The following is a 24,455-nucleotide window of genomic DNA, read 5'->3' as shown; positions in this document are numbered from 1 at the left end:
CTTCAGATCTTAATCTACTTTGAAATAAAACTTTGTAAATTACTACTGGTAAGAACCATCCTGGTTTACAACATTTAAAGGCAGAACTGAGAGACGTGGTTATGATGCACACACCTTGTACCTGTATGCTGAAGCAGCTCTTTCAAGAGCCATTTGCAATCAGAAGAAAGATTATTTCTTGCACCATGACCTTATGCAGTGACCTATTTATGTTGTAACTCCACAGCAACCTGTTTACATTTTAACTTCAAGATCATGTTTGGAGTGATGTCATTAGCAGACAATCTCCTCCATGCTTCTTGGTCTTTTGACTGCAGAGTAAAACTTAGAAATATTATACCTCTTCCAAGCAGAAGTCATTCTGAAAATGCAGAGAATCCAGTACATTTTATTGCCAATAATTCAGCATTACGTGAGCTTATCTTACAACTTAAGGCATTGGTGCTTACCATGCTCTCCCTCAGTTACACACAAAGGCTAGAGTAGTCATAACACTCTGTTTCCCTGACAACTGCAAGTGCAGAATGGGGAAAGAACCCATAAATCAAAGAAAGAATATGTGTTGCCTTATTCACATTGACCACATATCAAGAAGTTTCAGATTCTTGAGAGTAACCATTAGATATTCTTCAAGTACTCATGCAGTATTTAAGCATTACACATTTTATCCTTACAGCTTATGAGGAATAAGGAGCTTCAGTCTCTCAAGTTCAGACTGCTTTCCTGGCTCAAATATGTCATACACATCCATCTATCTATCTATCTCTCCATGTTGTACCTGGTCTTGTCTGAAACAAGTGCATGATGCCGAATGCCAGTAGTGAAATATTTTAGGATAGAAAAAGCTTAAACAAAAGCCCCAACATATTTTTTTACTGCCACAACCTTTGCAAGGGGATGCATCCAAGAACAGCCCTCTGTGGGTAACCACAGCCTAACATCTGTCTAATTGTAACCAAGCAATATATTCTGATACACATCTGCAAAAAGGCTGTCAATACTTCCACTACAAGTTAGGTCACATGAAGTTCTAGTACCACTGAGGACAGAAGTTGCTTAAGGTCAGTGGTTGATCATTGTGGTCAAATGAAGTGTCACATAAAGAGTGCAGGCCATGACTTGCTGAAATTCACTCACACAGGCATTCAAAAAAGGTTTTCTCAGCAACATCTGGGAAACAGTCCAAGAGAGGACTCCATGAACACCTGTAGTTTTTTCTCAAGTCTACAGGCAGGAGTAGATTTTTCTAATCTCTCAGCATTTTAAGAGCCTTAAGTAGCTCTGAACCAAACAATTGCACAGGAGGACTGAATCTGGAATGCCTGTGAGAAGAGGCTCAGGAGGGTTTAGCTGTTTTACACGCACTCAATAATAACTGATTTGGCACCAACTGTGAAGGCTTACAATGGTGTTTTCCAACAAGGCTGTTAAGCCCCAAGTCTTCAGCAGGCTGTGGCTGAGCTACCCCTGTCCATGGTACTCAAATAAGGAGCTCCAGGCCAACACAGGTCTCTGTGTGCAATGACTTTGGGTTTAGGTGGCACATCCAGCCTCTCTGGTTGTCAGGTTTGGAACACATGCACTGCGGTTTTATTGGCAAAAAGCTGGCTTTGCTGGCATAGTCTGGTGAGTAGGATTCAGGTTTGCTCTTCTGAAAGACCTTCTCAGGTCTTTCTTCAACTGAGGCAATGAGACTAAAACCCCCTTGAAATAACAATTCTGCCATCTGTGAATGCCAGTCAGGGAAAGCAAGTGAGCCCAGCCTTTGACAATTCATGGCTTTGGGTATCATTTAGTTCCAGTGGGACACAGTACAGAACACAGATCTTTTTTTGACCAAGTCCTGTGGGGCAGGCAGACCCCTGTCCTAACCGGTCTGATAGTCCCAAGTATGCAAGAACAGTTGCATGTACTCATCAGAGATCCAGGAGATCTGATTTTGCAGGTAGTCCAAATGTCCTTCCCAACTTATTCTTCCAGATCCTTCCCAACTTATTCTTTCAGAATCAGCATGGCTAAAGATATGTATTACACAGGGGTGGTTGTTTCTATAGTGCGTGTCCAATTACTCTTAAGTATTACAAAGCAGGCTCTTAATCTTATGTTCTTTCACACATTGCTGTTCCTGCTTGCCTAGAGAGACCTAGGGAAAGGTGACATTCACAGTGTATAACCTGGACATCAAATACAGGAGCTCAGTCTTCCTGAGCCCTTAAAATCAAAGGGATAGTCTTGCCCTTTAATTAGGTGATTCAGGGAACCATTACACCCACTAAATACATAATGGTGCCGTAGTTTTTGACTATAGTGCTGTCTACACCTATTAACTGCAACAACAATCATGTCACAGCATCAGAATTTCTAAAGCCTGAAAAGATGAAGCGCAGGTGTCTATGCTCTCTGATTTTCAAGCTCAGGAGCAGAAGACAGGGGTTTGTGTCTCTTTCCTCATCTCATCCAGTCTCCAAATACATACCAAATACAATGGAAGTCACTGAAAAACAAATATTTTTCTTAAAGGTAACGACATACCAGCTTATTCAACCTCTTCAAGGAGAGACAGATTAGACTCATTGTTTGAGGGAAATGACCACCAATACTCACTGAGACTCTCCACCACCAATGGGTTTTCTGTCAGAACTGAGGAAGCCTACAGATCCAAAGTGGTTTCAGCCGAGTTCCCACAACTGGACTTGGGGAAGAGTTCCAGTTAAAATGAAACAAATCACATCAAATACTCAAGACTTTCCATGCTACTCTATAAGTTCAGACACAGACTCATGACTTCATTTGAAAAAACCTGAGAAACAAAAGATAACCAGAGATATGAAACAAACTACTAATCAAGGACCAAATCTAATTCAGTCACAAGTACGTACTGGGTTCTTTCCTGCTCAAGGAGTCCACCTAACTACTTGAGACAAGGTAACTGGAATTAGATGAGATGAATTTGATCCTGTAATATAACTAAAAGGTGTTGTCCTTTTATTGCAAAGCTCCCATACCTTCTTAGTGATTTCTCATGGGCAACTCCTCACAGCACTGACTCCTTTGCCCTCACAGCACAGCCAACAAACTCCAGCTCTCTCCTCTCAACCAGCTAACCCACTCTTTTATAGCACTCATCCTTAGTAGACACAGCTGTGGCCTGTTAAGGACAGGCTTGTTCCTAATCTTTGGTGATTAGTACAGCTGCATCTCCTCAGGGGTGAGATTACCTTCTGCACCATCTTTATTTTCTTACATTCTATGCCCCACAAAAAGAAATTATTTTATACTTCCTACATCTTTAACTTTCATTATATATTCCAAAGGATTGATATAAAGGCAAGATTCCAGCACACATTTCTGATAAACATTTACTTCTCCATCAGGTCTTGCTCTACTAATTCATGATGAAGATACTACACAAGAATTCAACATTAAAACACTAAATTAAAAAAAAACCAAAAAAACAAAGGTCAGTTCTTTGTAGGCAAAATCCAAACAATTACTCTCTCAGTGTAACTGATTCAGTAGTCACCCCATTAAATCACATTACTACAGCTAAAGACCAGAGTAAAGCAACACAAGCCATTGCACCATTGTAGCCAATAAAGCAAGAGTTTCCTACATATTTTCAACATTTGAAGTGAGCCATCAGCCTCATGATACAGAAATTGACGGCATCCTTCATATGGGACAGTCTGCTTGCTTCTAAAATAGTCTGTTAGTTCCATGAAAACACTCCAGGGTTTAGCTGTCCCTAATTTCCTCAAGTTTTAGGTTTGAACTGAAACTTTCCCTGTGGTGCTTGAATTACAACATTTTCTTTTTTTCATGGAAAATTTCCAACACTTTTTACATTTGGGGTGGGTTTCTAAAAGGCAGGAAAAAAAGGAGGAAGAGAACTTATCACTGGAATTGAAAATACTACTGATAATATTTTCAGAAAGATGAATATTTTGGGAATTTGAGCTCTTTGGAAAACTCAGAAAAGCTATAACCTCATGTCAGTAAAAAAGTTCATACAGAAAACATTAAAATGTGCCCAAACTTTGTGTGATTATAAGGTTTTGAAATAGCTGTTTGACACTTGTAACAGCCTCTACTGAATATATACAATAAGCTGAAATCTCTCAATTCTTGAAGCTCAAAATATCCCCATAATGCTCCCAGCTGCTGCCCTCCAAGGAAGGCCAAGGCAATCAAAGAAAGAGTAGCAGCTTTTGAAAGTTTTTGTTTTGTTTTAAAGAACTACCTTCTTACTCAGATGATAAGAGGAATTCTCATCTGAATGCAGAAGGAAACAAAATACAAACCTAGAGATGTTCAAGGAAATGAAAGAGGGAGAAACTCTGACAGAATACCCAATGAGTGTCTGAGAGTTATGAAAAGAGATTGTGAAAAAGAAGTGACTGGGATTAATGAGGAAAATAATGGGAAAGACTAACGGCTATTTGGCTGGAGGAAACACACAGATTAGGGCTGATGTGAGTGACGTTGAGGAAAGAAATGTACAGAAGATAAGATACTGAAGCTTGACTGGATCATTGATAGTGGCACCACAACACTCTCCCTTATTTGTTTGACTCAGATCAAAATCAGGGTTTTTCTGGCACAGGAGTTTGTGTCCCAACATTAAGAAGTGGAACAAGTAACTCAACAGTACTATAAAAAAATCCAAAACAATAACAATGTAACAACCTTTTCATACCTATTTTTCAGATGAACACATTCCTTTGTCAAGTTCATTACCCCATCACACAAACACAGCTGTGGTGTCAGAACCCAGGACAAACAGTGCAGAGGTGGAAAGATTTGATGGGAAGAAAAGGCATTTAAAACAGCTTAAACTGATGAGGAAAATAATGTAAATGAATTTATGAATATTGTTGAATGGATTGATGACGTAAATAAACTGACAGACTGACGGAGGTTAAAGGAAAGTGATGTGAAAAGCATAAAATAGAAATAGATCCGAGAAAGAAAATTAGGACAGACTGGACAAGAGTCTGAATAGGAAAAGAAGTGCTAAGAGTAACAATAAAAAAAGGAATAAACAGAAAATACCACATCAACTTTGAAAAACCAGCCCAAGGACAAGCTCCAAACCATAACTCAGTTACTGAGTCTTTCTGAATTCAGAATGTGTTTTCAAGTGCCTCATTTCCTTATCTGCCACAAAAAAGATAATGCTGCCCTTTGAGCTCTTGGATAACATCTAGTGACAAAACACAGAATCATGCATGAGGAAAACAAACGTTTTATAAGAGAGTTTGCATAGCATGAAATAATTGAAAAGCCTGGGGAAAGACTGCTGATAAGAGCAGCTATTTAAAAGGTGTTCAGTAAGTGCACAGGTGTGATGGTGCTCATTGGCTGAAGCAGAGCAGCTGAGGGAAAAAGCTGTACCACTGTGCCATGAAAGGCTGAATCAACTGACACACAAAGGGGGCAGGCATGTCTGCAAAGAAAGCTCAGATAGGCATTTTTAATTTTCAAGAGTTTTGTTTATCAGCCTTAACAGTATTCTTTGTGCATTTGTCCATAATCATTTTAGGGAAAAAAAAACCCCAAAAATATTTATCACAAGCAAATATAAAAAAATATCCTTAGCAACCAATATATATATATATACACATTACAGTCAATGTTTCCATTATTGATATTCACCCAAATAGTAAAGAAAGCTTATGGTGACCCACTACGGAATTTTGGGAATGTGGAAACTGTGTTCAGAAGTTGCAGATTTAAAACCAGAATTTCTGCTCAGTGAGTGGATTTTTCCTGAGTGAAGAAACAGTGTCTTCTCCTAAGACTGCTCCCTGCATGCCAGGGGAAGGGTGCTGAGACTGGGAACAGCTGGGATGTAAGTCTGCAGATAGGGACCCTTGTCACTACAGAGACCTGATGCTCATCAGGAGTAAGTGCTGTGCAACCCTGCTGCACCCAAAGCCAATTTGGGGCATACGTTTATAAATCACAGAGGTGTCTCTGAAGAAGGGAATTGCAGAGGGACAGAGAAAGCAAGAGGGAGTTGAGAGCCTTGTCTATGCTGGTGATAACATATTGAAGGAGGAAGGTTAAGTAAGAGGAAACGGGATATTGCCCAGTATTGGCAGAAATTCTTCAAGACCCCACCTGTCATTTAAATAAACTTAGTTAAAACACAGAACAGACACAGCATATCCTGAGTAGCACTTCAGTGACTCAAGCCAAGAGCCATTTGATGGCACTCCTCACAGCACACAACAGTATTTTTAGTGTTTCTTAACTTCAGGGAACCCAAAGCACTTATAAGGTCAGAGGACAGAAGAATATTTGTTTTCTAGCTGTAAACAAATTAAAGAGGCAAAGGAAAAAAAAAGGCTTTTTTTACATAGCACCTATATCAGTAAACTCTCTTCACTAAATTGACTGGGAAGAAACCTCAAAGCGATAAATTACTGAAAGACACACCCTAAACAACAGAGGAACTGTATTTTTAGCAGCTAGTGCAGGCCAGTGATCCTGTATTGCTTGAGTGCAGGAGGTAGGCATAGTCTTCTCTTTTGGCATGACACCATCAGCTTTAGTGCCAAGAATTTAAATGGAAAAAGCTGGAAATGCCTCACACACTGAAAACAGAAAAAAAAAAAAAAATCCTTATTGTCAGGCAATATGGAGAGAAAGAAATCATGTCACAATTAATAAGTAGTGTACCAAACCCCACTTTGTGTAAAACTGTAGGAATGGGATAAACCTCTGCTTCTCCCCACTGCAGGCAGGGAGCCCCAAGTACAACTCTTCTCCTTCTGGCTTGCAAAGGGAAGACAATATCCTGTCTGCCTTTACATGGCACCTTGAATTTGCTGCCTTACCCAGTCTGCTCAGCCCCTGCCTGTGCACCCACTGACAGCTTCACACACATGTGGGGCATGGGGGGATGCCAGCCCCCACTCTACTCTCCTCACTCGAATAATGCCACCCTCAGTGTCTCCAGTCCTGTGTATGGAAGGAGGTGGAGATGGCAGAGGAGGAGGATAGGAAGTAGAAGGCTGGCAGAAGGTAAGCTGGCCCTTACACTTCACTATAAAGTAGCAAAAAGTTTCACTATCTCATTCAACCCATGTATTCATTTGTTAGTTCTGCTTTCCTGAGGGGCACGTGCTGCTCCATCCATGCTTCTTTGGGCTGCCCAGAAGAACAGGCAAGCAGAAACCCTCCACAGCAGAAACAGAAACATTATTACTCCCATGTGTTCACTAAGATTATCCTTCACTGCCATCAGCCTACAAGCATTCTACAGTTTTTCTTAGACACATATGTATGAGCACAGCACTTATGATCAGTTAATAATTAATACCATGCTAATACATGCAAGTCCCATGGCTTAGCTTTTAAGTTCTTCAATGATCTACAGTTTCTTAGTATTTGATGCAGTAGTGATCATAGACTTAAAAGCAGGTCACTGCCTAACAGTAATGAAAATAAGTATTTTAAGAGTTTACAGTTCACTGGTCCAGCTTCTGATTGTACCTATGAGAACATGATTGATAGAAATCCATACTCATGCACAATTGCAAGGATTCCAGACACACAGAGCTAATATGTGACTTAAAAGAATGTATCTTGATATGGAAATTAACTCCAAAGATATCTGAAGAACTTCATTTTTGTCAGGTCCTTATATCACACAATAATCACCTTCATGGAATAGAAGCCAGAACCTGTCAATTATCTTACACATTTGACTCCACCTCTTCCAATTCTCATTTAAAGTCTTTAATTTTCCCTGATTATATATCAGGATGGAGCACTCTGTGTGGCAGTCTAGCAACTACCATCTCAAATAGCTGTGAAAGTCTCTAATCTCGAAATAAGAATAATCAAACTCTATTTCCCACTGATATTTTAACATGTTTTATGTGCATATATTCAATGCAAATAATTTATAGTGAAATTACCAGCAGCCATGTACTTTGTGTAATTATTCATGTTTGTGCTGGTTTATGAATGTCTTTACTTTTCTGCACATTTTATCCTTCTCTACTTTTGGGCTACAATATTACTACAAAAAGGCAGAAACACTCTGTAATATGCTCATAACCAGTTGGAATCAGTACATTGTTTTCAAGGCTTGTTCATGAAGTTTGAGTAGTTAAAGCATAAAATATCCACAATGGCTTTAAAGGCCTCTGGGAGTACTTCCCAAGTACTTAGTCTTTGCTCAGTAGTTCAGGATGTGCATTTTTCATATTCAGTTCCTCATTTTACATGGAGTCTGCATAGTCTGAGGTGTCACATTTCATGGGAATTTCACAAAGCATAAAAAAAATTATCCAGAACCTGAAGATTCATTTTCATAGAGACAGAAAGCAACTCAAAGGCTCCCAGCCCCTGTCAGCTTTAAAAAAGAGGGAAATCCATAATTTTATGGTGGTGTTATTACTGAATTCCATGTAGACCCTATATCCTCCTCAGCAGCAGTCCCAGCATAAAAGGCCATTTCATATAATGCATGGTGCAAGGAACAGCTCAGGTTTTTTTGTAGATGTGTAAATTACTATAGGGTGGTTAAACTTTTGAACTCAAAATTGCTTTGATGCCAATTCCCATCCCAGACTGGGAGGATTTGTACTGTATGCTCTGTGCGAGGACTATCTGGCTCTGCTTCCAGATGGATCATGCATCACAATCACATCCTGGGAGAAGGGAGGGAGGAGGAGGACAAAGGAGAGTGCAGTGCTTGCTCCAATAACTAAGGGAATGCCTAAGGTTGTATTCAGTAGGGAACTCAGTGTAATGCATGTATAGAACAAGTTTAATAAACATAATTTTAAAACATGCAGATGTGAAATGCAGAAAGGAAATGCTAGAAGTGTAGAGTGGAAAGGAGAGAGGATGTTTTCCCTCTTTTTAAACTGCATGGTTTCCAATGTCAAGCTCTCCCAACTATCCCTGTACACATAAACAAATGCATTTAGTCTTAAAGAGATATTTGCAGAAGTGAAAGAGGATTCACCTACTGAGACAAGGAGGTTTATTGTTTATATTATTAATCATGGTGATAGTATAATGTGCCCTTTTCTTCTGGTATAACAAAGAGCATCTTAACATCATTATTTCTAATCTAAAGGGTTCATGAATCTGGATGCCAAATCCATCTGTATTTTTTTGCATTTCATGGCTTTTCAAGAAGAGGCACATCTTGAGGTTTCTGCACATGTAACAGAAAGAGTTACTGATCCATCAGATATATGGGTCTGATTTTTCTGGGACTGCTACTTTTCATCTGAACTACAAGAAGTGGTACTTATAAAGTTTGCTGATGGAAAACTGACAGTGTAGTCCATTTCATAAAGGGAGATGGTATGGCTGCATCCCTGCCAGGCTGTATCTCAGTTTAGCAATGCTGCTCAGTAACAGGTCTTGTTAGCCCAGACACAGTAATCTGCTACTAATTTGGTCACACAGGGCCTGGTTTGGTGTCTTTTATTTTGCAGATTTTTTTGGAGTGGTGGTAGGAAATCTAAGTTGTATCTCCATGTGGAGCTGCCCTGTACTATGTGGGCATAACAACTTCCAGGTGGAGTTGTCATCTGTTGGTATGGTTCCACAGGAACTGTGGTCTGATGTGCAGCATAAAATTGAAGGACATGAATTTTGAAATGCCCACAGGACAAGTGTCCAATTCTGATAAGATTTCTGAAAGGCCAAAGAACTGAATTTACTGGGAGACTGAGCCAGCAAATCTCTCAGAAGAAACACTCCCAAGTAATCAAGCTACAGGCACTCAGTTTGTCTTTAAAGTTCAGGCTGTTACAGCAGGTACTTTGAGAGAGAGTGAGAAGTTTACATCCTTTTAAAGTACTGCACATAAGAAAACAACTTGAATACGTAGAGACATATATAGGAACTTCACAATTGCATATGGATACTTTCACACTGAAGGCTAAGAGAAAAGAAAGAAATACAAAGGTAAACCAAATCAAGTGCTGTTTATTCCTATTTACTTGGGGCTGGGATACTTCTCTACAGCTGGAAAACTTTAACAGTTCTCTAGTTCACACTAAAACAGAAATATTTCAAAGATATGGAATATTGAGTATTAGCTCCCTTTTCCCTACTGAACTTACATTACTACCATCTGTTTTATTGCTGCAGTACCAACCAGCAAGACACGTCTATTTAGGATAGAAATAGCCTCTCACAGACTTTATTTCTATTTCCTTTGTTATTTACACAACCCCTGCTTCCCATATAGACATTTACTGCAGTAGAACATGCTTCTCTATGCTAAATGCTTTGTAATACCTAACCTTTAATGCAAAAAACCCATAATTTATCAGGCTGAGGGAGGAAAGTTCAAGAGCACTGGAAACATTCATGTCCTTGTAAATAACAAGAGGTCTTTTTGATAAAAACAGCCAGCCAATTCCTGGAAGCAGAACATCCCTGTGTTACAGAGAGCACACTTACAAACCCCAAGCATTCCTAGTAGCAGTTGGCTTAATGCAGAAATGCCACCAGCTTGCTGATAACTTCATGCCTGGCTTTCAGAATGAAAGGGTTATCAGCAGCAGCTTCCACTGCCAGCTTGCAAAACTTCATCCTCACCTTCGACTTCCTCTAGCTCCTTGACGCCTTTGGGCACACACGGTGTCCTGGTGACAGACAGTAACCAGATGGTCTTTTACCAACCAGCACTGACTCGTTTCAGGAATTTAATCTGATTTCCCAGAATATGCAGCACAGCCTTTGGTTCCAAACTTGGCATGCAGGTAGGATTGCATACCTCTGGCTTTATAAATAGGCATAACTGTTGGTGGCTTTGGTACATGTCAGTGTTTCAGCTGTTTGACTGTTAGTTTGGAAAGCCTGACCCCCTTCATGGGCATCCATCTGTGGTTCTGACTGACTCTGGTGGCTCCTCTGCATGTCAAACCACCCTGTCAAAGAGCTCAGCATCTCCTAATTCCAACAGCAAAGTCACTTTCTGCTTTACAACCTAGTAGCTCTTACAGTAATTTCTTTCCATTTTTTATTGTTGTCAGCTGCATTGTACTGTATAATTGAAAGAACATGCAAAATACAAATTTAGAATCACCTTGCTGCAGTAGGGAGCTGAGGTTACTAAAAGGGTAACTACTGTGATACAGCTACACTCTTTCTCTCTTCATCCATCCTTTGCAAAGGTTGGCTCCCATTTACCAGGTAGACAGGTGAGGAATCAAAATATTGCCCCATTCTTATGCCTCAGTGGAGGATTGGAAAGTTTCAGGCTCCCCAGTTCCCATTTCTCTACCTTGGGAAGTCACTGCTCCTCTTGGGAACTTCTCCATCACTGGCAGTTCACATCTGTACAAATTGCAGGAACCAGGAAAACTGAAGGAAAATGTTTTAATGGATCCCTCATAATTTAAGCATGTAACAAAGATCAAAATGTGCCTTGGAGTTATGTTTCACGTGTGATTTTAGTGTTTTAAGATGCTCAGTTCTTTTTTATTTACATTTTAGGACTCATATAGAACTTTTCTGGTAAAAGCCCCTCATAAAATTACTTAGAAGCCCCAAAAAGTCTTGCAAAACACAGAAAAAAAAAAGAAAAAAAAGGAAAAAAAAAGAGCATATTATATACTCATTCTATCTGCATGAAGATAAAAGCATTCTTGTACAAATGCAATTCCAAAACAAACTACATTTACTATTTATAAGGAAAAAATTGTAGGGCATAATAATAATAAAGGTGCTGTTCTATCAGACTGAAGATGCTGTTGACTTTGTGCATGAATTTATCAACCTTTAATCCTCTTAAATGGTATGTCACTGTCCCTCAGAGTATGTAATATCCATTACCCAGGACCATTACCAATATCTTCTGTGCTTGCACCAATATCTGTAGAAACACACAGGACTTTAGCACTTTATCAGAAGTGCAGAGAGTCTGTGACAGGAAAATGGTCTACTGCAATCTAGTGTTCTGCTCAGATTATGGAATTAAGTCTAAATTATTGAAGTTTTGACTATACTGTCCTTGGAGTTACTAAAGGATGTGCAGACATGGTGCTTAGGGCCATGGTTTCATGGTGGATTTGGCAGTGCTAGGTTAATGGTTGAACTCGATGATATTGAAGGCCTTTTTCAACCTAAATATTTTAAGGATTCTAATTATCTTTAATTTTAGGTTACAGTAATGGTTTAGGGATTTACAGGAGAGTGGTTAACTTAAAGCACAAATATTACCTCAAATCATAACTCCTAGGCTCCTCTACGCACTTGCTTTTCTTTATTTCTTCTTTAATTGAAACCATCTCTCATCCAGACTTGACACTCAAATTCTTATTCTCCATATAAGCACGCGGCTCTCACTAAATCAGAGAGCTGCATCCAAAAGCTGAATTTGATTCAAGCATAGTCCAGTACAAGCACTGTATGACTAGTCTGCTATGACTGCTGTCCTATTTTTTCCTCAGCCTTACTCCTTAGACCTTACAGCAAGGTCAAGGCCTTTGCCTGCTCAGACTGAACATTTGGCTTGTGCTTTCAGACCACAAGAACAATATCTAGCTTTCATCTAATTATGGACACTTCTAAAAACTGATCTGAATCCATAAGCAGCCAAATATGGACCCAAGTACACAATTAGACTCTACAAACGAGGCTGGATGACCTTTTGACAACCTTCTCATTTGATCTGAGGGACAGACAGCACAGGACCTCACCAGGCAGAACTTACATCACAGGGCCAGCAAAGCCATCCCTGAAACTCATAGCTTATTTATTCAGTATATCTTTAAAAGAATTAAGCCATGGTCTGCACAAGCTGGTTTTTTTATTCCTCACCTTCCCAACAGCACTGGCCAAATTATCAGAAAACATGAAGGCTACCATGGCATTTCATGTGTTGCTTTCTCATTCTGTGCAAGGAACAGATGATCTCAAAATTATATCCAAAGAATCTTCAAAATTACAATAAGGTTTATATTAATCCTCATCAGTAATGGATATTTTCATTACCTTTAACCCATTCCTATCTGGTTTTGAATATTTAGGTAACATCCAGCATACTGCAATCTTGTAACTGGGACAGAAAGTTTTAACTTCAGTGTTATCCAATGAAGTTCTTCATCCTTGTGGATCGTTTTGGAAAAAATGGAAGAGTGAAGAAAGAACAAAAGGAAAACAAGCATGTTTCCATGGAGGAAGGGGCGGTGGGGGGGGGAAAGTCCCTCAAAACACAGTTTCTTTAAATGGCCATAATAATTAAAAGGAACATTAGAGAATAAATTTCGTTTTAAGAACTGTTCAATAAGGAGGATCAAAAGCTGTTTCCTAAGCCAGTCTTTTTTAAAAGAAACCCTCGAGAGAAGACTGGCTACTGCTGGTTTCCAGTCTATAGGTTACGTGCTGACAGAAGGGAATACTTTGGGAAAGATACAGTCAAACAGCCCTAGTTCAGGGACCCGAGCAGAAATAAACAGTTCTTCCTTAGCACTCAACAATAAACTCTCTGGATTTCTCAACATTGTATGCAAAATCCACTTACCTTCTCTTCACTTACCCACCAAAGTAACTAAAATTTTCATGACTCGTATTTAATAATTTTTGGCAGCTCAGTCTGACTTGAACCAAGTCAAAACCCCTAAGTAGAAATTCACAGCCAGGAAATATTAGACTGAAACAATGCAGTCTTTTGGAAAAAGGAAAATAATATCCTCAAGAAACAACTTGTACCTAGAACTCACTGAAACACCTACAGCCCTTAAGCATACGTGTATTTACAGCCTATTTTCCCTCCAAGGTACACAGCTATTTCTTGATGAGTGCAGGCAAACAAGTTGATATGAAACACTGGGAAATTGCTCAGTAAAGATGATGGACAATCTCATGTAAGTGAGTCCTTGAAGCTAACAAGGTTATGCTATGCCTAAGGCTACCACTTACTGTCACAAGTGGCTGAGTTAGAACTGCCACAGGAAAAGAGCGAATGACACCAAAGATGCTGGAGAAATGCCAGAATATGGAACTTAGGAGAAATCCCATCTATTTATGATTTAGGCTAAATGCAATGAAAATAAGGAGAATATTCCACTCCAAAAGGGTCTGCAGAACAAGGACAACACAGCAGGAAGGCAAAAAATCTCTAAAAAAAGACTTTTTACTTCTCAAATCTCCACTACTTAACACTAATCTTAGAGCTTACAGGACCCATGTCTGTGCTAACAGTGATGTACATTCAGTAAAATTTATTCACCTATTTACCAGTACTCCAGGTTTTGTAAAATGCAGCACTGCAATAGGTACACACAACTGCCACCAAAAAAAACCCAACCCAAAAAACAACGAAACAACCTAACCAATCACTACGATCTTCCAGAAATAATATACCAGAAACACTCTTACATGGTGTTTTTAATGCTTCTTTTCAGCACCCTCCTCAATGTATCCGGATAAGATTGTTTGGCTATACCGTACTTCCAAATCTATCTTTATCTCCTTGCACACACAAACCTATTCAGAAAGTACATGCTGCCTCCTGGAACTGCAAACCACCTGACATAATTTTGGAGGTGTAACAACCTTTGAAATTCCTGAAAGACAATCAAGACCAAAACTGAAATGAGCCCACATCACACAGAAGAAACTGTATTATTGTAAAGGATACTAGGATACACTACCCAGACAGAAACTTCAGCTTCACACAGCAGCAATGTAGAGAAAAAAAATACATGGTTTCAGAAGTTACCAATCCCTAAAAGCATTTTCCTAAAATAATGTTTTTACCTTTATGACATACTTCTACATAGTTAGTTTTTGTTATTGTTAATGTTGTTTTGTTACATTCATTTTGAACAAGCTGTAATCACTTGTTAATAACCAATGCAACAAGGTGAGTTTGCAGTTGCATTTGTATGATGCCATGGACACTGACACTAAGTCTCTGTTTTATCATTCATTGAATTCACGTAAAAATTTCTAATTTTAGATCATGGAAACCAGGCTCTTGAAAGCCACCATAAGAAAAAGACCATTAGATCTCCTTGAATGCTGGATGCATTAGTGTATGGGAAGGGAAGGAGAATGGGAAGGCTCCTAGACTGAGGGCCAGAATGTCCCATACAGCACTTTTATTTTGCTTCCAGTCTGAATTTTCCGAGATCATCTATGGCCAGTTTTCTCCCAGAAACTTTGAATTGCACATGTTTCTGTGTCCTTGTCTTCTATTCAAGTACTTTTATGTGACTGCACAGCTACTGACATAGAACATAATTCCTGTAGTACTGGTTTGTTTCTTTTACACCTCCAAACCTGGTCTTATCTTCAATGTCTTTGCATGAAACTCCACTTACTATTTGAATACTTGCTTTCCATAATTCAGCATTTCTGGTTCTTACAAAATCCTTCTACTTATTTTTGTTGTTTTTCGGGGGGTTTTTTGCCCCTCAAAATGTAGTTTGGGTTTTAGCAGTTAAATACATCAAAGTGACATTTTTAAATACAGCTAAATACGTCAGTCTAAGAAAACTCAAATGAGCAATCTACCACAACTATGTATTCATAATCAGCCTCCATTTACTATGAGATCATCCAGCAGCAAAAATCCCTTGGAGTGACTGTTCTCCCCTTCAATACTGAAGAAACTCTCCAAACATACAGCCCAGGTTCCCTGGCTAGATGAAAAACACATGCATCCATTTGCCCCACAACAGAGGAAATCAGCTTTCTAATCACATAGCACACCTTTTCCAAATCTCTCTCCAAACCCCACCTTTGCCAGGTATCTTTTAAGCACAAAGAACAGAACATTAACCTCTCGTTACCTGTTTAACTCCAAAATGCCAGATGGCTTAAAATGGTTTCCAGCCAACTGACCCCTTAAGGTGTGACTTTCTCCTAGTCTATTCCATAAATACTGCATGATATCCAAGAGATACCAATGATGCTCCAGTCTGGGAAATGAAATAAGAAAAGAAATAAGAAAATACTTCTCCCAACAGGGTGATGGAGCAGTCTAGGTGCTGCCCTTCTCTCTTTCTCTGGTACTTTTCAATTGTCTAAGCAGCATGGAGAAAACCCTCCATGCTGCTTGGGAGGTCAACAGCCACCCATCACTGCAAGAAAGGAGAGAAACACAGCTCACAGAACTCCTCCTGTTCAGAACAGTCCAACCTGCTCACAGCAGCTCCTTTGAAAAGATGACCACACTCCACACTCCACTTAGTTAGTTCTGTGCCCTCTGACACAGTTATCCAGTAAAGGCTTTAGAATGCCTTTTCTTTCCTAGAATTGGAGATCTGCAGTGTAATCTACAAGAAAAGGTGAACAACGGGGAGAATATTACAATTCCAAATATTCCAGTTCATTCTGCTCAGTGGTGAACATTAATCTTCCCTTAGCTTTCTTGCACAATGTGAAAGAATCAGGACCAAACAGAAGCAAGTTCAAAGACACTTTACACAGCAATTTGCTGCAGACCTGTGAGAGCTTCCAAGCAATAAAACCAACTTTTGGATGCATTTCCTTTACCTCTCAGGATGTAGTTCTGATAATTCTGGTCAGCTTCTGCTCCCACTTTGATTAAGCAGGTCAGACCTTCAGCAACAACAAACTCATGAACCAAGTCCTTGTCATCCTGTCACAGGAGAAAAAAAGCTGAATTAGATTTTTGAAAGACAAAGAAACAGATTATATCATAATGTAAAATACAAATGCATGCCTGCAACACTGATTTTATGTTTCACATGTTGTAAGCAAGTTGATATGAAAGTTGTTACACAGAGGACCAAAAGCAAAATTTTGAGTTTTAAAATCAGAATGAAATACATCAGTGCAAAGCAAGAAAAAACATGGCTTAACCTTTCAGTAAACTACAGAAAATTAAAATCTGCAAAATATGACTTTTCCTTTTTTTCACTGAAGTCTTCCAGACATTCTACACAATACCAAATCTCTCATCATACCACATTAAAAATATCATAAAAGCCCTAAAGTGTCAGGATCAACAAGAGAACAGCATCTCTATTCCTTAGCATAATTCCAGTTTCAGTATTCTAGCTGTGTGCAGCAAAACTTTAAAACTGGTTTTACTGCAATGTAATATTATATTTATTACCTTAACATAATATTAATTAATTATATTTAGAATGGGAAAGTAAAGTGTTAAAGATAAGAGCATTAGTAGACAATATGCCTACACTGTGATGGAAAACAGCAAATACGAAATTTCACAGGAGTTTATGCTTGCTAAAGTGACTCACTATTTTTTCATCATCATGAAAAAATATGGGGTTATTATGGGATCATTCTGCTTACCTGTCTTTCCTCAGGTAAGCAGAATGATCCCATAACACAGTGACACCAGGGAGTGGAGGGGTTTCCTGAGCCTTACAGTCAAAACTACTGTGTCAAGGGACTACAGAGCACCACATCTAAAGCTTGTCTGTTCTTACAGAAGGCTCATGCAGACAAATAAGAAGCTACTAAGAGCTGGATTAAACAGCCCTTAATGAATTAGCCATGCAAATTAGATACAAGACCAATTAAAGGTATTAATGGGAGAGAATTACTCTGCAGACTGAGTAATTCTCAGTTGCCGACTGCCTTCTTCTAAATAATCTTAATTTATGCTTTCATACATAAGAGCGTAACAGACAAATTCCAGCTTTCCAATAATGCAGCTCCAAGAACCCAAGATCTGTACAGTAAATTTGCTGAGAGTTATTTTTGAATTCATGGCAAACACTTAGCAAACTGCCAAGAGAAATCAAATAATCAAGCACTATTTTAGTGAGACATTTCACTTACTGCAAGTTTCTTTCAGCTGGATGGTTTATTTACTATGAATTTCCTTCTTTCACCAGAGTTAATTTACATAATTCCTACAGTCTAACCAAAGGGGATATTAATAACTGGAAGGTGATCTAGCAGTTTGTGAGAATTTTAGAAATTATGAGAAAAAAATACATTTCATGTTTTAGCTTGTCAAATTTGTTAAAACAATTTGAAAAATCTTATACAGTCATGTACAGATACACAAATTTATCACATCATAAAGGCGATTTATCCTTTAAATAAAGTACAAAAGTACACAAAGTGAAAGCATGCAATCATACCCCATGTCTTGGTGAAAGGATGTAAAAGCCCAAAATACATAAGATAAAATTCACCCCTGCATGTGCACCCTTGAGCTAAAAATTGTTCTTATTTCTTAGTCTCAATGTTTTATCTTTTAGGAGTGCTATTTTTTTTCCCAGTAGCTAGATATAAGCCTTAATAGTGTTTTCTGGAAAGCTAAGAAGTTTACAAAATCACATGTCAAACCAAGGCACTACAGATGCAAGCCTACAATTTCATGAAGACAAATTTCCTCTATTCATTTTCACTATCAGGTGAGTGCTCCCTCTCAAGTATCCCTTTGTTAGATGGTGTTTTTAACTCAAAATACCTGAATAATTTCCTCTTCTTTAACAATTTTGAATGCAGTTTCTCTTCAAACTCAAGGGAGGAAACACATCTATGCAATCTCCTAACCTTAATGTAAAGTATATTAAGATTTCAGGTAAACTAAGGCTATGTGTAATGGTAACAAATTGTCTAATTTAAGAGAAACAATATATATATGTTTCTCTTAAATATATATATATATATATATATATATAAAATATATCTAATTATTGAGTGAAATAATCACAATTCTTTTCTGGATGATAATGTTATCCTAGTTCAAAAACATTTCCTTTTTCTTAAAATGTCTTTTCTTGAAACTTGAGCATATATTTTCATTTTGCATCAAGTGTGTTTGCATAGTCCTTGAACTGAGCAAAAAAGGAATCTATTCTGGATTGACACATAGTGAAATAAAGAACATTGGAAAAACTGCAAAAAGTAGGAATAACTGTGGTCTGTGGCAGATTCTGACTTTTATTAATAGATCTAAAATACCTTTTTGGGAAAAATAAATGACATTTGGATGAATCAAAAAAAAAAGTCTATATAGCAGAGAAGTTAACATTAGTTCAGTCTTAGAGTCTTCCAGATTGAACCCAAAAAACAAAATAATTTTTTTAATTGCCTTTAGCAATTAAGGGCTGCTGACATTCAGTGAAAGATCAACACTGAAACACCCACTGTAACTTTAGGATGTTTTCCCATAATCTTAAATAGTGAATACATATTAGTGCATCACCTGGGGAAAAATTAGAAATTAGCATTTGATTGTCAAAATAAATCAAGGAAAAAATCTGGGTTTATGCTGATGGTATTTATTTATTTGTCTAGTTAGTTATTTAATTATTTATTTTTTAATATGGACCTTTTCAAAGCAAATTTTGAGGTCTGTCTTCTGGAACTCTTTCAAAGCAATGAAGTCATAGAGTCACCCTAAACTGAAAGGAGATATATTGCAGGGCAACAGCAGAGGAAATAGAGGGGATGAGGAACTCCAACTAGACTGCTTTTTGGGAAGCACTGAATAAACAAATCAAACCTGAATTTAAAAAAAGGCTTTTAAGATACTTCTCCCTTCCCAAATAAAAGGGAAAAAGAAGGTGTAATGAAGTAGAGTACAAACACATCATGCCTTAGACATAAATCTCAGCTCAGTACATTATCTATCCCATCATGTATATACGATGAGAGGAAAGAAGCAAACATCTGGAATGTGCAGTGAAAGATGAAAGGCATGCAAGCCCATGCGTTCTACATTGAAAGGAGAATGTTTACATCAATTTTGGTCTAGGATAATCTTTTCAGACCCATTAACTCACTGACTTGCCAAGTTAGGTGACCTCAAGAGTAAAGGCTACTCTCTAGCAGTGGTTAAGAGGTTCAGGTTACCAGGAAGAGAGCATTCATTGTTCAGAATATTTGGCATGAGCGTGACGATGATACCTACAAGTACATGCCACATGTGTGTGATAGCAGCTAGAAGGAGGCAGGGAAATGTTGCCATTTGCTATGGAAATGGACTCCTCTGCTAATATTGCAAAGATTTATGAGCTCTTAATCAGCCGGCATTAAGGCACTGATGAGAAAAGCAGCAAAACAGGCAAAGCTGTCTAAGCTTACTGCTAAGCTCCTGCAACCATAAAGATTGTGCAGTGACACAAAGGCTGGCTACTTAAAAGTCTTTATGAAAAGGTACCATTGGCCTCATCAGATAAATATATTTTGCTCATTTATTCACCAACTTCAATTAGATCATGTCTCTTCCTTTTTTAGGCTTCTCAAAGAAGATAATGTATGTTTGTGCAATAGAAGCCTATTTTCATCCAATGTATAACAGAAAAGACACTAAATATACTCAAAGTGGTGACTTTAAAACTTGCTTATGTGGTTGAAAAAATGCACAAACTATACTTTTTCACCTCCATAACTCAGCCTAGCAACTAAAAAGACCCCACAAGCCCTGTGATCAAGCAGTCTGTACCATGGGCTCCTATGCCACTGGCAGAAGTAGTGGGGGACATGGCCTTCCTTCCTACACATTTGTACCATTTGATATATTTTATAATGCAGTTTTGCAGGGTCTTACCTGAAGATTGAGACTGAAGATGTTTTTCTAAGGAATGGCATTTTGCAAGAACATGTTTTATCTGGTGTGCAGCTTCCACGTGCAAAGATAAATTGTTTATGCACTGTTTAAGATAAATTTTTCTGAAGCCTGTTATTTCTGTGGGCCATATGGTTGAAAGCTTTTACCCAAAGCATCATTATTTTTATGCCACAAGAAAGTTGCTTCATTTCCTAATAAGAATTGAGGTTTTGGAACATAGTTTCTCGAGGGGATTTTTTTTTTAATCTAACAAGCACTGTTGAAAGCTTCATTCCAAGTATTTGGGGAAACTGGATTAGTAAGGAATATTCACACTTGGATATGCACATATGTATTTCTTTCTTACGTGGCTAACAGCTGTGCAGAATACTGTCTTTCCAAGGAATCATAAAACAAAACAAGTTGCTTGTCTATAAGATTTTCACCAAGAAGAATCTAATTTTTATGTTTTGAGCTTCCCCCTCCCTTTAATAAGCTAACCCATTGTTTCTGTGTGCTTAAGCATTCCCATATTTAATTCTATCTTGTACAATTCTCTCCTGTTTTTGTTACAGAATTAAAGACTGAAAATTTTATAATGTTCATTTCTTTAAATAAGGAAAACCATGAGTTTCCCATGGTTTCCAGGTTCCCCAGCCAGTGCTCTCCACATGACACATTATTGAAAGAGCCAGCAATCACATTCTGTACTGACCAAACCTTCCAAAATGCAGAAGTTGCTGCAATTCAGCCTAAAAGTGAGAGCAGCACAGGCAGGCAGAGTACCAGTCACAGACAAGAGAATCTCCTCTCTAAGCCTTGCCTGTGGGTTTACAAGAGGGGGTTGCATTCAAACCAGCTCCAGTGGCTGATGCATTTCACTGTCTGCTAAAGGAAGAGCTTTCCTCTCTGCTCTGTCACTCTGCAACATCCCTATTAAGAGAGATTTAAACTCTGATTATCAGGTCAGCTCTGGTTTTGTCTGTAGACCAAATCTTGTAGCTTCACAAAGATATACTGCATTCACATTCCAACACTGTGATAATTCACCTAGGCAAAAGGTACGATGAATATTGCCAATTCACTGGGCAGCATGCATAGGAGAAGAAATATATATCAACTTAAAGAGGAAGAGCAACCTCCTCTGCTGCCTGAAATTTTTTGGAACAAGATGCTGGCAGCATATCAATACAGAATCCTAGAAGCAGAAAGGGCACGGCTCCTTCAGATACTACCTGGCCTGGCTCCTGAAGTAAACATCCCTACTTTTCAAGAGGGAGAGCTTGTGAAATTTTGATTCATTACTATGTTCATTTATGAAACAGTATCGTGGCAGAATGCACTGTCCCTAGTCCACATTATTATGTCAGAACAAGGTCTCCTTGGAAAGCTCTCTTCCTCAGTTTCCCCTGCCAAGAGTTCACACTGCACAGCAAGGAAACAGAACTGAAACAGAAACTCTAAATGATTAAGCTCAACATGAAAAAAATAAAATAACAAGGAAAACTACATCGATCCATAAAATGTCAGTGCATTTTAGCCCTCTGAAAAACATAAAAGATGGCTGCACTCTTTAGAAGTTAAAGCACTTTTTTTCAAGCAGCCCCCACCTCCCCCTCTCTTTTTTATTTTTAATCTCCTGCAAAGTCAAGATAGGATCACAAAGTTCAGCTGGTTTTAGGAGGATTAAGGTTTAGGGATTAAGCTTCATTCATTTGGGGATGTAAATTAGCGGCAGAGGGACAGCAGCTGACTGGTGAGGAAAGGGAGGAAGGAGGAGGCAGGTCAAAGAGCAAACCATGCACGACTGTAGGCTTTCGCTGGCATAAATCTCAAATGACAATGTATCTGGCACTCCACCACAAGAAAGTAAAATAAAGGAATATTGCCCAATATACTTCAAAATCTTTCTCTGTTACTGAGTGCATAAAGGCAGAATGATAAAATCCAGATTTGTATTAGCAACAGCATCAACAATGAGTAGGTACTTGTTCTGCCCTTCCTATACTTAATAGTACAAGGAGAATAGAAACAGATTTTTTTTCCTAAGCATTCCTCTGGATCAGGAAGACATTCACATATTAAAAAAAAAAAAATCCCCCCCCCCCAAAAAAAAAAAAAAATCCCAAACCATCCCCATACTTTGCTCCTAATTTGGCTGTCCTGGGCAGCAGTAGCCATGTGGCAGCACAGATCAGAACACACTTCCATGACCTGAGAGCCTTCATATCCACAGGCTCCCTGTACAATTTCAAAGGCTCATTTGATTCCCCATCCCAGCAGCAATGGAAAACTAACACACAATTCCTCTCAGCCACCCTTTCAGGTGCCTACCTCTGCAACCTCAGTGACTACATTAGAAATATATCACAACTAAGCCTCCACAATAATGCTTTTAACTATTGCTACCTGCCTTCAGTATGCATCACATCTGCTGAAGTTACCAGCAAGATAATTACTCCCACTGACAAGACTAAAATGGTGTAGTAATAAAAGTTATTTCGTGCTCTATTAGAAACAGAAATCCCAAAGTGTTTCCATGGTCCAGCTTTTTTATTGGCTAAACGACAGGTTGCATTTTGCAGATCAAGATTGGCTTGCAATGTTTGCCATTAGAAAAACTCACTCTGGCTTGAAACTGAGTAAACATAGTCAGGAAGTGATTGAAGGAGCACAGATTGCCAAGATATAATTTATAGTTGCTTTCCCACACTTCAAACTACAGTTCTGTCCTTTGGACTCCAAAATTATTGATATAATAAAAATACTAGATTGCCAATCCAGAAGTGCCTGATATTATCTAATTCAATTGTCACTGTTTATTTCAGTCCATTTTAAAAGCCAAATCATCTATTGCAAACAAATCTAGAAAGAAATCGTTCCAAAAACAAACACACACGCACATATACACACACATCCATACAATAGCTACACACATCCATACATAAACTGAAGTCCTACAGGTCTCTCAAGATTGTGTTCCCATTTCAACCTCAATTATTTATGAAGTTACAAAACAATTCTATGTATGGACTAGATGAGCCAGTGGTTAAGTAGGCAAGTCTTGTACTAAATATGAAACCTCAGCTCTATTTTGTGTTAGGACATTACTCCTAGAAGATGAACCAAACACAGATCTGAGAGTCCTCTGCTGTGACAAAGAGTCCATTTCTCTCAGACATGTATTTCCACTCTGTGATACTTGGTAACCCAGAAAACTACCCCCAGATAGGTGCTTGGCAGGTTCACTTGCTGTCTTTTTTCTGTCAAATTCCCACCAGAACACCTAGAAGAACAGCTTCTTGAGAACAAGATTGCCCTGGACTGGGATGTCCCAAAACTGCTCATCTGCTAGAAATGAATGAGGTAGAAACATCTAAGTGGTAAAAGGTAGGCAAGGACCAAGCAGCTGGTTTGTATCTCAATGGAAGCTCCTTCCCCTTGCTCTACTTGTTGATTGCAAATGCACTTCACCCACTTTACAGACCTCACCAGCTTTGCCAAGCTTCCATTCTTCTTCCTTCCAAACTTTTCCCTAAACTCCTCCATGCTGTGGCTTCACTCCTCATTTTCTTCTGTTCATCAGCCTTTACACCTTCCCAACTCATTTCATGTACATCTGTGTAGAAGCATGGCCATAACATGACACAGACATCAGTATTTTTACACTGTTCCCTTTTTTCCTATTCTTTCATCTATTTACATGGAGCAACATTTTACAGCAGCATGGATGGATATTACCATCCACCCCTACTTTCAGTGAGGCAATATACTTAGCCAGCATGCAATGGCTTCTGGTGATGATAACAATGAAAATTTATCCCCAGTTCTATTGTTGGAAGGAAGGGATGCCATCCAGAGGGACCCTGACAGGATTGAGAGGTAGGCCAATGCAAACCTTATGGAGCTCAACAAAGTGACCTGGGTAATGGCAATTGCAGACACATTTACAGGTGGA

General features: G+C 38.7%; 1 protein-coding gene across 5 annotated transcripts in view; it reads right to left on the bottom strand.

The window, feature by feature from the left end:
- Window positions 1-24,455, bottom strand: part of FHOD3 (formin homology 2 domain containing 3) — a 376,643-nt gene that overhangs the window by 173,612 nt on the left and 178,576 nt on the right. For all 5 annotated transcript variants that reach the window (XM_077182716.1, XM_077182714.1, XM_077182715.1 and 2 more), the window contains exon 5: window positions 16,492-16,597. In XM_077182716.1, the coding sequence (XP_077038831.1) occupies window positions 16,492-16,597 (106 nt within the window). The remainder of the gene's footprint in view (window positions 1-16,491; window positions 16,598-24,455) is intronic.

Source organism: Agelaius phoeniceus, chromosome 1 (genome assembly GCF_051311805.1).
Source record: "Agelaius phoeniceus isolate bAgePho1 chromosome 1, bAgePho1.hap1, whole genome shotgun sequence".
In the NCBI taxonomy this organism is placed as follows: domain Eukaryota; kingdom Metazoa; phylum Chordata; class Aves; order Passeriformes; family Icteridae; genus Agelaius; species Agelaius phoeniceus.
This window is presented reverse-complemented; position numbering and strand designations above follow the sequence as displayed.